Source organism: Carlito syrichta, unplaced genomic scaffold, assembly GCF_000164805.1.
Source record: "Carlito syrichta isolate Samal-C Ts95f unplaced genomic scaffold, Tarsius_syrichta-2.0.1 Scaffold86295, whole genome shotgun sequence".
In the NCBI taxonomy this organism is placed as follows: Eukaryota; Metazoa; Chordata; class Mammalia; order Primates; family Tarsiidae; genus Carlito; species Carlito syrichta.
In genome coordinates, this window is record NW_007030391.1 from 64,567 (window position 1) to 76,032 (window position 11,466).

An 11,466-nucleotide genomic window follows, 5' to 3' on the forward strand; every position below is an offset into this window, starting at 1 on the left:
GCGCGGCCCGCGCCTGGAGGACCGAACGCTCCTGCCCTCCACAGACGCCGTGCTGCGCGAGGTCCAGCGCTTCGTCAGTGTGCTGCCACCGGGGCTGCCGCGCACCCTCACCCGCGACACCCACTGCGCGGCTACTCCCTGCCCTCGATACCCGGGGGTCTGGAGCGCCTGCTCGCGGAGCTCGGCTGCAGTGGGCGTGCACGGCTCTGCTGGACGCACAACCCGCAGCCCTGGGAGCAGGAAGGCAGACCCGTCTTCCCTCGAGCTCTCAGTAAGGACCTTAGGGGGAAGGGATGAGGCACGCACACCAGCCCACCCTGCAGGAGACTAAGTTGATCTACTATCTCCAGGGCACCTTGGTGATTCCCCTGCTTGTGTCAGCGCATCCGGACTCCACTCAATTCAAGGATCCGAACTGCTTCAACCCCACCAACTTCCTAGATGACAAAGGCGAGTTCCAGACCCATGACGCTTTCATGCCCTTTGCCACAGGTCCGGGACAGGGAGGGAGGGCACCAGCCTGGATTGGTTCTGGGGTGCAAGGGGTGTTCATTGAGCATCCCTGTGTACCCAGGAAAGCAGATGTGCCTTGGCACAGGCCTGGCACACTCAGAGATCTTCGTCTTCCTTACGGCTATCCTCCAGAGATTCTGCCTGCTCCCTTGGGGAACCCTGCCAACATCGACCTCACCCCACAGTGCACTGGCCTGGGCAACGTCCCCCCATCCTTCCAGCTCTGTCTAGTGACCCGCTGAGGTCAGGTTCTGCCACACTGGACTCACTGGGCCTCAGACCTCCGTACTCTCCTCAGTCAATAAAGGCCGTGAATTGCAGACCAAGGTCTCGTTATCAAGAGGGAAAAGTCAGATGTGTGCAGCTCTGAGGTAAACTTTTATTTCTTGGCTGACAGGACTTCCACACCCATGCTCCTCTGGGCACCTTCTACCCTGCCCAAGCAGCGGCAACCCAGTCCAAAAGGTGCCACGGCCAAAGGGGTTGGGGAGTCACTTCACATTCCATGCTGCAGGAGTGGAAGGGCTTGGGGATGGTCCCCCCCACAAACCTTGCCAGCAAGAGGCCATGACTCACCCCAACCCCAAATCCTGCATCCTGGTGGGAAGTGACTGCCTCCTCCCAGCTCTTCACACTTAATGGGGGCATGCTCAGACAGGGCAGGGCTCAGGCCCCCAGCTCCAGTAATGGTAGCCCCCAATGCTGACCCTGGTCCAGGTCACAACCCCAGCTCCCATCATGGGGCAGCAGAGGGCTCTTCTCCTTGGTCCTCAGCAACAGACAGAGCCCTTCACACCAGGCAGGACAGAGGCAAAGTCAGAAGCAGCAGCAGTGGCGGGGAAGGAGCAGGCACCCAAGACCGGGGACTGCCAGCACGAGGCCCAAGGTTCTCCTGAAGTCAGGGGAAGTTGTCTGTCCATGCAGCTCTGGGGCTGGCCATTAGGTGGGCGTGGGTGGCTGTGATACAGGTACTGGGACACCTTTCTGTCCTGATGCTGGGGGTAAGAGGGACACAGGAGATAATGAGTCACCAGGAAAGGCACAAGAAGGCCAAGGGAAACTTGAAAAGATGGGGAGAGGTCTAGGAAGATATGGGGTATTAGGTGAATGGGCCATCTAAGGAAGGTAGGCAGACGAGGAAAAATAAGTAGTGGGATTTAATAGGAGACTGATGAGGTATAGAAAGAGAATGGCTTGAGGCCCGACTGGGCTCATGGAATAGGAAGGACTGGAGGGAGGGTGAAGCAGGTACCTAGCTGATACTTGTCCTTGGCTGCTGCCCGCTCCTTGGCATCAAAATACCAGACAGTGATGGCGTACCTGGGGACCATGGCGATTGGAGATCAGTTTCCTGCAATCCCAGCCACTGTATCCACAGTGACGCTGGAGCCAGCCCCTTGAGCCACCTAGTTCTGTTCCCACCGATGCCCCCCTCAGCACTTCATCACTCCCTAGCCACCCTGGAGATATGACAGGACTTGGCATAGGGGGAGCACATGGGCACACCCCCAAAGTATGGGTCGTACCTGGTGGCATAGGCTGGCTTCACCTCGTGGGGGTTCCGCCGGTCAGACCAGAAAATAAGCAACCGGTCAAAGAGTGGCTCGATGTTGGCTACCACAGGCCGGCCCTCAGGGAAGATCTGCAGCAGGCCACCATGCACCTGGGGGCAGGCCAGAGGATGAAGATGGCTGGTCCCGCCAGGAGCCTCTGCCTTGCGCTGCACCCCAGGAGCCCGCCAGGGGGCGCAGAATCAGCACAAATCACCCCCTCCCACCACCGGGCTCTTAAAATGAATGACAACCCAGAGTCTGCATCACCATGGAGATGGGCAGGAAGCTACTAAAGACAGGAAAAGGGGGAGAGTGCTCATGACAAGGCCGGGTGGGGCTGAGCAGACAGCACCATTCCCGGAAAGGGGGGAGTTCCCACCACACGGCTACAGAGGAGGAGGTGCCAGTTCCCTCCAGACTGCACTGCCCCCCTGCGGGTTGAGAAGAGGATCCGGAGAATGCCAGAATCTGAGGAGGGAGTGGAAAATGAAGGGGATGGATGCCATGCCACCCCAGCCTCAGCCTCAGCCTCGACCTCAGCCCCAGCCTCAACCCCAGCCCCAACCCCAGCCCCAACCCCAGCCTCAACCTCAGCCGCAGCCCCAGCCCAAACCTCACCCCCTACCTTCACGTCCCAGTTCTGATTCAGATAATAGATACAGGTGATGCAGCGCCCATCGCCGTGGGGATTGTCAACGTGCCTCACGTAGCCCAGCCCGTTGCCTGGGTAACATGCCACCATGGCCTGGCAGAGAGGGAGGGAGGTGGATTTACTGGGGCTAAGCAGGTGCAACTTGGGGAAGCAGCCATTACCTCCCTTCTCATCCTTCCCTGCCCTTTGTCTTTCCCTTGACTCCCAGAGTGTCTTGGGACCCGAGGACTCCGGCCCCAAGAGATTTTTCTCCCTTTTCAGCCAAGACCCCATCCCCAAGTCCACCAGAAGCCTCCGCTCCTGGGCCTCAAGAGCCTACTCCCCCAACACACAAATGCCACGGGCTCAGCACCCAGATGGGGCTCAACGGGTAGCAAAGGGTCTGATTTTTTTTTAAAGACATCCCAACCCCACCTCAGACATTTCCATAGAATAAACCAATTTGAACTTTTTCAGGTGTGCACGGACATGGCCTCATAGCCCTAGGTGCTCACCCCTGGCTGCAAAGTAGAATCACCTGGGGGCTTTGAGGCCCTGATGCCCATGCCCACCACTAAGGTGCTGATATACCTGGCCTAAAGGGGGACCTGGAATTCCATAAGGTTCCCAGGAATTCTAATGTGTAGCAATGTTGAGGTCTGCGGCCATTCACTACAAAGAATCTGAACAAATTATCTGTCCCATACACATTTGAAAAGAAGCCAGTTGGGCTCGGTGGCTCAGCCTGTAATCCTGAGCCTTGGGAGGCTGAGGTGAGTGGACTGACTGAGCCCACGGGTTCGAGACCCGCCTGGGCAACTTAACGAGACCTCATCTCTACAATAAATCAAAAAATTAGCTGGGCGTGGTAGCATATAGTTCCAGCTACTCGGAAGGCTGAGGCGGAAGGATCGCCGGAGCCCCAGCAGGTTGAGGCTGCGGTGGCCAGGAGTGGCCACTGCACTCCAGTCTGGGCGACAGAGTGAGACTCCAACTCAAAAAAAAAAAGAAAAGAAAAGAAGCCAAACCCTAGCCTGAATGGAAAGTGAGACCTACTTCCAACTCCAAGGACAACTTGCTGGCAGCCCATCATCTGAATGGGCCTCAACTGCCTCAACTGGGGGGCATGCACTTTCTGTTTACAGCAGTAGCAAGTAACCCCTGAGAACAGAATTTTGAAGGTTCTGGACTTCTCTCCCCCCACCACCACCCTCACCAGATCTAAGAGGATTCATTCCAGGTCTTGGTTTCTGTGTGTACAGGTTTGGTTACAGGGTTCTTGTCTTCTCTGCCTGACAGCTGCCACTTCTCTGGCCCAGCTACAGCCAGGGGCCAGGGATGGCAGTTATCAGGGAGCTGGCAGAAAGTTGGCAGTGGGGTAAAGGAAAGGGCTCAGCCACTTCTGCAAACCCAATTCCCTGGTTCAAGTCTCAATGCGGCCACATGAGCTGTGACATTAGGCAGTTGACTTCACTTCCCCGTCTCAGGCTCCTCATCCATGAAATGGAGCTGACGGCTACTTCACAGGTTCTTGTGGAAAGTGAACAAGATAAAAACGTCTGGGAAGACAGCCAGCAAAGGGCCTGCCACATGATAAAAAGGCAAAGCACAGGTTGCAACGCCATTTAAAAATAAAAAAGGTGGGTGGGCTCGGTGGTTCAGCCTGTAATCCCAGTATTTTGGGTGGCCGAGGCGAGTGGATTGCCTGAGCCCGCGGGTTCAAGACCAGCCTGGGCAACTTGGCAAGACCTCATCTCTACAGTAAATAAAAAATTAGCAGGGCGTGGCAGCACATGCCTGTAGTCCAAGCTACTTGGAAGACTGAGGCGGAAGGATCCCCGGAGCCAGGTCAGGACTGCGGTGGCCAGGAGTGTGTCACTGCACTTCAGTCTGGGCGACAGAGTGAAACTCCAACTAAAAAAAAATAGGCCGGGCTCGGCTGCTCAGCCTGTAATCCCAGCACTTTGGGAGGCCGAGGTGAGTGGACTGCCTGAGCCCGCAGGTTCAAGACCCACCTGGGCAACTTGGCGAGACCTCATCCCTACAATAAATTTTTTAAAAATTAGCCAGGTGTGGTAGCACGCACCTGTAATTCCAGCTACTTGGAAGGCTGAACTTGGAAGGCCAGAGCTCAGTAGGTTGAGGCTGCAGTGGCCGGGAGCAGCTACTGCACTCCAGTCTGGGCGACAGAGTGAGGCTCCAACTCAGAAATAAATAAAGTAAAATAAAAAAGGTTCCTGTCCTGCCTTTCACACAAAGCCACTGGAGGTGCTGGATGAGGCAGCAGGCAAATAGGGGAGGACTGGCACGAGGACCCTTCAGCTTCTACCAGCTGGGTCCACTTGTCTTGACCCCTCCACCCAGGTACAACTCTGCTGCTTCTGCCCCCCACTAATGCTCAGCTACACCTATGGGCCCAGACCAGTAAAGACAACCCCGAGATAAACATTCATGAACAAACAGATCTGTGTCTGCAGCCAAAACAGAGGTTAGCCACACACACCATGGCAGGTTCAGTGCCCCGACAAGACTCCTCCCAACACATTATCCCAGGGCTCACCCTAGTGTGGATGTTAAACTGCTCTGCATGGAACACATGCACCTGATCCACCACAGAACCTGACCTGGGAAACAAAGGCCAGGAGGGCTGCCACCATCTATAGTCACTTAGCAGCAGAAAGCAGACAATTATCTCTGGCAGCACCAGGGTACAATCAGTGAGAAGGACCAGACGTGGTGGCTCACGCCTGTAATCCCAGTACTTTGGGAGGTGAAGGCGAAAGGATTATCTGAGCCCAGGAGTCGAGACCAGCCTGGGCAACTCGGCAAGACCTTGTCTCTACGATAAATCCAAAAAATTAGCCAGGTGTGGAGGCACACGCCTGTGGTTCTAGCTGTTTGAAAGGGTGAGGCAGAAGGACCACTTGAGCCTAGAAGATCAAGGCTACAGTGGCCGTGAGTGGGCCACTGCACTCCAGCCTGAGCGACAGTGAGACTCTGACGCCAAAAAAAAAAAAATTAGGCCAGGCACGGTGGCTCACGTCTATAATTGCAGCACTTTGGGAGGCAGAGGTGAGAGGACTGCCTGAGCCCACAGGTTCCAGACCAGCCTGGGCAGCTTGGCGAGACCTCATCTCTATAGTAAATAAAAAAAACTAGCATGTGCCTGTAGTTCCAGCTACTTTGAAAACTGAAGCGGAAGGATCGCCTGAGCCCTGCAGGTTGAGGCTGCAGTGGTCAGGAGCGTGCCACTGCCCTCCAGCCTGGGTGACAGAGTGAGACTCCTACTCAAAACAAAACAAAATTAGTGAGAAGGTCCTCAGGGAAAACCGTGGCCCCTACACTACAACATTCAAGAGGGAGAACTTTCTTGGCACTGCTCACTCTGTAGACAGGTCACCACCTTAGCAACCACCTCTCTGGGAGGAAAGAATGTGGCCATGACCTGGGAGGCTTGGAATCAGTGAGTCACTGATTAGAGATGGGCAAGGCCTCCCCAGTTAAGAATCCAATCCGGGATTACATTGCTTGTGCATACAAAGGGGTACGGGAAGGGGCCCATTGCTGTCCCCAAACAGCAGCTAGAGACCCTGTTCTCCAGCATCCCCAGAAAAATACAAATTCCTGACCACAGCCTCCAAGGTCCCCCAACCCCATTAAGCTGTACCATGCCTCAATGGGTGTAGCTCAAGGCCTTTGCACCTGGCCTGGGACACCCTTCCCCCAGCCCTCCTTGTTATTCAGGTCAAGGGTCACACTGAATACTGTGGCTCACTGTCCACTCCCCTCAGCACGCAATCAGCACAGGTATCTCTCTACCTAGCACTGGTCTGAAAAGCAACCACACAAAAGTGCCTGGGCCAAGGCCCATCTCCCCAGTGCACTATCTGTGAGAGCACTCCTCTGGGTCTCCTCTGAACCCCAGACCCCTCTATTCCATCCTGCCCTGTACACTCTCACACAGGGTCTCCCACTGCATACACAGAACTCGGGCAGGCATTAAGGCTAGACAGAGGCTGGGTGTGGTGGCTCACGCCTATAATCCTTGCACTTCGGGAGCCCAGGCAATTTGGCGAGACCTCATCTCTACAATAAATCAAAAAATTAGCCAGGCATGGTGGCATGCTCCTGTAGTTCCAGCTACTTGGAAGGCTGAGGCGAAAGGATCGCCTGAGCCCGGCAGGTCAGGGCTGCGGTGGCCATGAGTGTGCCACTGCACTCCAGCTTGGGCAACAGAGTGAGACTCCAACTTAAAAAAGAAGAAAAAAAAGGCTAGACAGAGACAGGAACCTGCCCTTTAAGGCCCCACCCTTCCCCACACACATACCTTGGGGGGTGGGAGCATCCTCTGGCCCCAAGGAAAGCATCTACTTCCTGTCCCCACAAGGGAAAGCCTCAGGCCTCAGGGATAAGAGCAGCAGACAAGGAAACTTGCTCTCCACCCCTCCCATCTCAGGGAAGGGGCAGGTGGGACCAGAGCCAAGAAACTAAAGTGTTGAGGGCTATTAGTGGCAGGGCGCGATCGCTCAGGCCTGTAATCCCAGCACTTTGGGAAGCCTAGGTGAGAGAACTGCCTAAGCACAGGGATTCCAGACCAGCCTGGGCAACTTGGCGAGATCTCGACTCCAAAATAAATCAAAAAATTAGCCGAGCGTGGCAGCACACGCCTGTAGTTCCAGCTACTTGGAAGGCTGAGGCAGATGGATCGCCTGAGTCCAGCAGGTCGAGGTCGCTGTGGCTGTGAGCTGCCACTGCAATCCAGCCTGGGCGACAGACTCCAACTCAAAAAAATTAAAAAGGCTATTAGTGACAATGTGCCAAACACCCCCCCCACACACAAACATCAGAAGTGAGTGACAGGGCCAAAGACAGCTGGTTCCACCTCTAAGCTGCTCTTAAAGGGGCAATCCATGCCAGCTGGACCCTTCCCAGAGTCCCCTCTGGTAGCCCTTGCTGCTAGTGGGCATCAACTCTCTCCCGCCTGCAGGTCAAATGAGCACAGGCACCAGGGAGAGGAGGGAGGTGAGAGGACACAAGACTTCCCTCAGGAACAACCCCTAGCCACAGTGATCTGTGCCTCCACAGCAGCTGCTGCAGCCCACCTGAGCATCCCACAGCTTTACTCCAGAGTCTGAAGTCAACATCGGCCCTTTGAAGGCAGGAAAGAAAGGAGCTGCTGTCCCACTGGGGAGGGGAGGGTCCAGGAGGAACTCCAGTGATTGGGCTTACTCTTTCCCTCTCTTCCCAGTCCACTCTGGCCTGTTCTTACTTCCCTAGGGCAATAAGGGTCACCTAGGGCTACAAAAGTCCCAGGACTAGCCAGGGCCCTGTCCCCCTTCACAACCAAGGGGGAAGCCAGAGACGCCAAAGAGGAAGAGATCTGTGCCCTCTACCCTCCTCTCCCCAAACTGCCATAGACTAGCCCAGGATTTAACCTGATTGCCCTGTTCAGTAAATTAGTAAAGTGAGGCTCAAAACCATGTCCCACCTTGGGCTACTCAGCTCCTCTGGTCGCCCCCTAGTGAGGCCAACCAACCAGGGGTGAAGATGCTGAGCCAGGGAGACCACACTGTCGCCTGCACAGGAGCCAAGCCCAGGGAGGGGCCGGCTCTGGCTCCAGCTATCAAGTAACGGGAGGGGAGAGGGAAGTAGAACAAGTTCCAGCTGGGGTGGGGAGGAAACAGGCCTCAGCCCCTGGGGAGCCCTGGTCCCTGAGCCAGCTCCAGCCTGAGGAAAGCCACACAGAGGCAGAACCCAAGACAAGATCTGAGAGAGGAGGGAGGGGACATCAGGAGCTCAGCCTCACACCTGTGGGCACAACACATCCGATGCCATCAGCCAGGCATCACTGGTGCTGAGTAGTAGGCATACCCATAGGGCCTCGTCCAAAGGACATCAGGCCTTGACTCAAGGTCAGGGCCCTCACACCCTTCCAGGAAGAGGATGATCATTTCAGCAGGCAGAAAAAGTCCTATGGACCACCGTCCTGTGCAGGGCTCCTGACCCCAGGTTCTTGAACTGGCAGTTGGAGGCTCCCAAGGTCCTGGTAACTGCCCATAAGCTGCAATCAAATGAACGTTTCTCTTAAGGGGGGGTCTGCCAGATTCTCAGAGAGTCCTAGGCTCCAAAAAATACAAAGAACTACTCCTCCAAAACCAAATGTAAAATAAAGCACGTACAAAGGCAAAAGATCAAGGGAAGCGAAACAGGGACGAAGTGACAATCATGACAGAAGGGACGGAGGATAGGGATTAGGACAGGGATGGGTGGGAAAATTGGGGAGAAGAGCTCCATCTGGGCCTGCAAGCAGCCACCCAGCGCCAACCCCAGGACCTGTCCTCGACACTGATGCCACAGTAGGCACACAGGGCACAGTGCAGCCCAGGGCCAGGCACTCAGCACAGCAGGCAGCATCCTTTCCTTCAGCCCGGCTGTTCGCTCATCACTGTCACCCTTCAGCTCCAGCTTCTGATTCTCCTGCCTGGGAGACAGAATGGACAGAGCACAGACAAGACAGGCCAGCAGAAAGAGACAGGAATGGATGGAAGGACAGGGAAACGGGGAAGGACATGGACAGGACAAACATGTAGAGAAACAGAGGCAGAAACGTGTGCCTGTCTACTTCGACTACTCTTGGTCTGGGGCCCATGAACAGACATAAGGGGGGCCATGAACCCCGCCAGGGTTTATGTCCAGGCAGGAAGCTATTAATGTCAGCACTCCTCGTCAGTTTCTTCAGGGGATTCCCAGCAAGGTCAAGAACCACTGAGGCTCTAACCCTAGTCCCTGGTTTACAGATGCACAGACTAAGACCCAAAGGGAGGACAGAGACCCACAGTCTCAACAGTGGAGAGCAACCCCCCCACTGAAGCTGCCTAAACCCTTTTGTGACCCCAGAAGTCTGTCTCCAAACCCACTCATGCCCAGAGCACTGGGCCACAACCAAATGTGCCGCAAAGTCCCTCGACAGAAGGCAACCGCCCAGCCTTACCTTGGTGCGCCCGTTGATGACGTAGTTGCCCAGTCGCCCGGCACAGTGGCGGATCACGGTGTCCACATGGGCCATGAGGGCACCGATGCTCTGACAGCCTGGCTCATGGCCTTCCACCCAAGCGATCTGGTCCCCGCGGATGCTGCGCGGTGGGATCGCCCGCTGGCTCACTAGCTGCCCATCTCGCAGGCGCCCACCCCGCTTCAGGGCCTCCACCTCTGCCAGCACGCGGCCACCCAGGGCTGCCCCCAGGAAACTGTCCTTGACACAGATGCCATAGTACCGCATGCAGGGCACAATATAGTCCAGGGCCAGGCGCTCAGGTGGGGAGGGAAGTGCCTCCTCTGTCAGCCCAGCACTCACCTCCCCACTGCCACTGCTGCAGCTGCAGCCCATGCCACCCTCCCCCTTTGCCTCCTGGTTCTCCTGCCTGGCCCAGGGCCGCTTGCTAGGTGAAGGGGCATCCCCACCATCCTCGGCCCATTTCCGCTTGGGGGCCTCAGGCCGGGCACCCTGAGCTGCCAGTCGCTGGCACCCCTTGGTGACCAGTGCTGCAGCACCTTCACTCTGCAATGGCCGCAGCTCACCACCATCCTGCCCGCCAAAGCCCTCCCGCAGGGGGCTGGCCGTGGTAGAGGTGGCTGTGGCTCTGGGAGTCCCACTCCCAGCTGAGGCCTCACCAGGCGCTCCTGGACAGTGGTAGGCAGGTAGCAGAGGACAGGACAGGTAACTCTCTACACCCATCCTGGCCCGGCCAGGCTCCAAAGGATCTGACACAGACCCTGGTAACTGAGGGACAGCCTGACTCAGGGGCTGCGGCTGGCATGGGCTGTCCATGGCAGCAGTGTCTTCATCCCCCGGGCATGGAGGGCACCGCCCGGGCCCATGGTGCCACCCTCCTCCGCCTCCTCCTCCTCCACTTGATGCAGCCGGGGGCCACGGGGCCTCGTGTCAGGCAGGGCAGGCAGCAGGAGGTTCTTCTGGTGCCCTTGGGTTGCTTGCTGGTCCCCAAGTCCTCTGCCGTCCCTAAGGGCTTGGGAAGGGACCCTTCAGGGTGGCTAGAGAAAGAGAGAGAAAAAAAGAATGTGACAGGAACTGGAAGAAGGCAGACAGGCCCTGGTGGGGGACAGAAGGGGCAGCAGGGAGGACGACCCACCAGGACACGCTTGGCTACCGAGACCCCCACAACCTGAGGCCGAGTGAGGAAGAGAACCCTGAGAATTTGGAGGGAATCACCGACAGCCAAGAGGTGGTGAGGAGGAAAGGCTGGGAGGAGAGAGGCTGGGTAGATGACCCAAACACAGAGGACTGCGGTGGGGGCTGTGGAGTATCCAGAGACACAGACGCCCCACCGGACAGAGAAAGGGGGCTTCAAGTGGGAAAGGGATGGTGGAGGGGCGGGTTGGAAACCAACAGGAGGAATCTGCCTCGGCGTTCCAGAGAAATGTGGGGGATCTAGAATCAGAGTTGAGGGGGTCCAACAGACGGACGAAACTGGGGAGTCCAGAGACAAAGAGAACGGGAGCCCAGAGACAGAAAAACAGCGGAGGAAAGCCGGCAGGGAGGGCCTGAGACCGCCAGGCAGAACGGGGTGGTGGGGTCGACCTGAGCCCAACCGGAGGAAGCCTGTTGGGGGCAGACACACACCCAGACGGAAGGGAGGTCCCGAGACAGACCGACGGAAGGCGGCCTCGGGAAGAGGGTCGACAGCGACGGAGGGAAGGGCAGAAGAGGGTTCACGCACTCGGGGACAGGAGAGAGGAAAGAAGAAAGCGCCC

The 11,466-nt window shown here is 56.9% G+C and overlaps 2 protein-coding genes across 2 annotated transcripts in view; one reads left to right on the forward strand and one right to left on the reverse strand.

Moving 5' to 3' along the window:
* The window catches only part of LOC103259634 (cytochrome P450 2F2-like), a 3,834-nt gene extending 3,079 nt beyond the window's left edge, over positions 1-755 (forward strand). The window contains 4 exon segments of the mRNA XM_008057298.1: positions 1-127; positions 333-492; positions 575-661; positions 664-755. The exon segment at positions 1-127 is cut by the window's left edge and continues 17 nt beyond it. Of these exon segments, the coding sequence (XP_008055489.1) occupies positions 1-127; positions 333-492; positions 575-661; positions 664-755 (466 nt within the window).
* A 115-nt stretch (positions 756-870) lies between these two features.
* EGLN2 (egl-9 family hypoxia inducible factor 2) overlaps positions 871-11,466 on the reverse strand; it is an 11,188-nt gene continuing 592 nt past the window's right edge. Inside the window, exons 2-6 of the mRNA XM_008057188.1 lie at positions 9,689-10,746; positions 2,692-2,811; positions 2,040-2,176; positions 1,766-1,833; positions 871-1,508 (exon numbers count right to left, since the gene is read on the reverse strand). Of these exons, the coding sequence (XP_008055379.1) occupies positions 1,453-1,508; positions 1,766-1,833; positions 2,040-2,176; positions 2,692-2,811; positions 9,689-10,525 (1,218 nt within the window). The 5' untranslated portion in view covers positions 10,526-10,746 and the 3' untranslated portion in view covers positions 871-1,452. The remainder of the gene's footprint in view (positions 1,509-1,765; positions 1,834-2,039; positions 2,177-2,691; positions 2,812-9,688; positions 10,747-11,466) is intronic.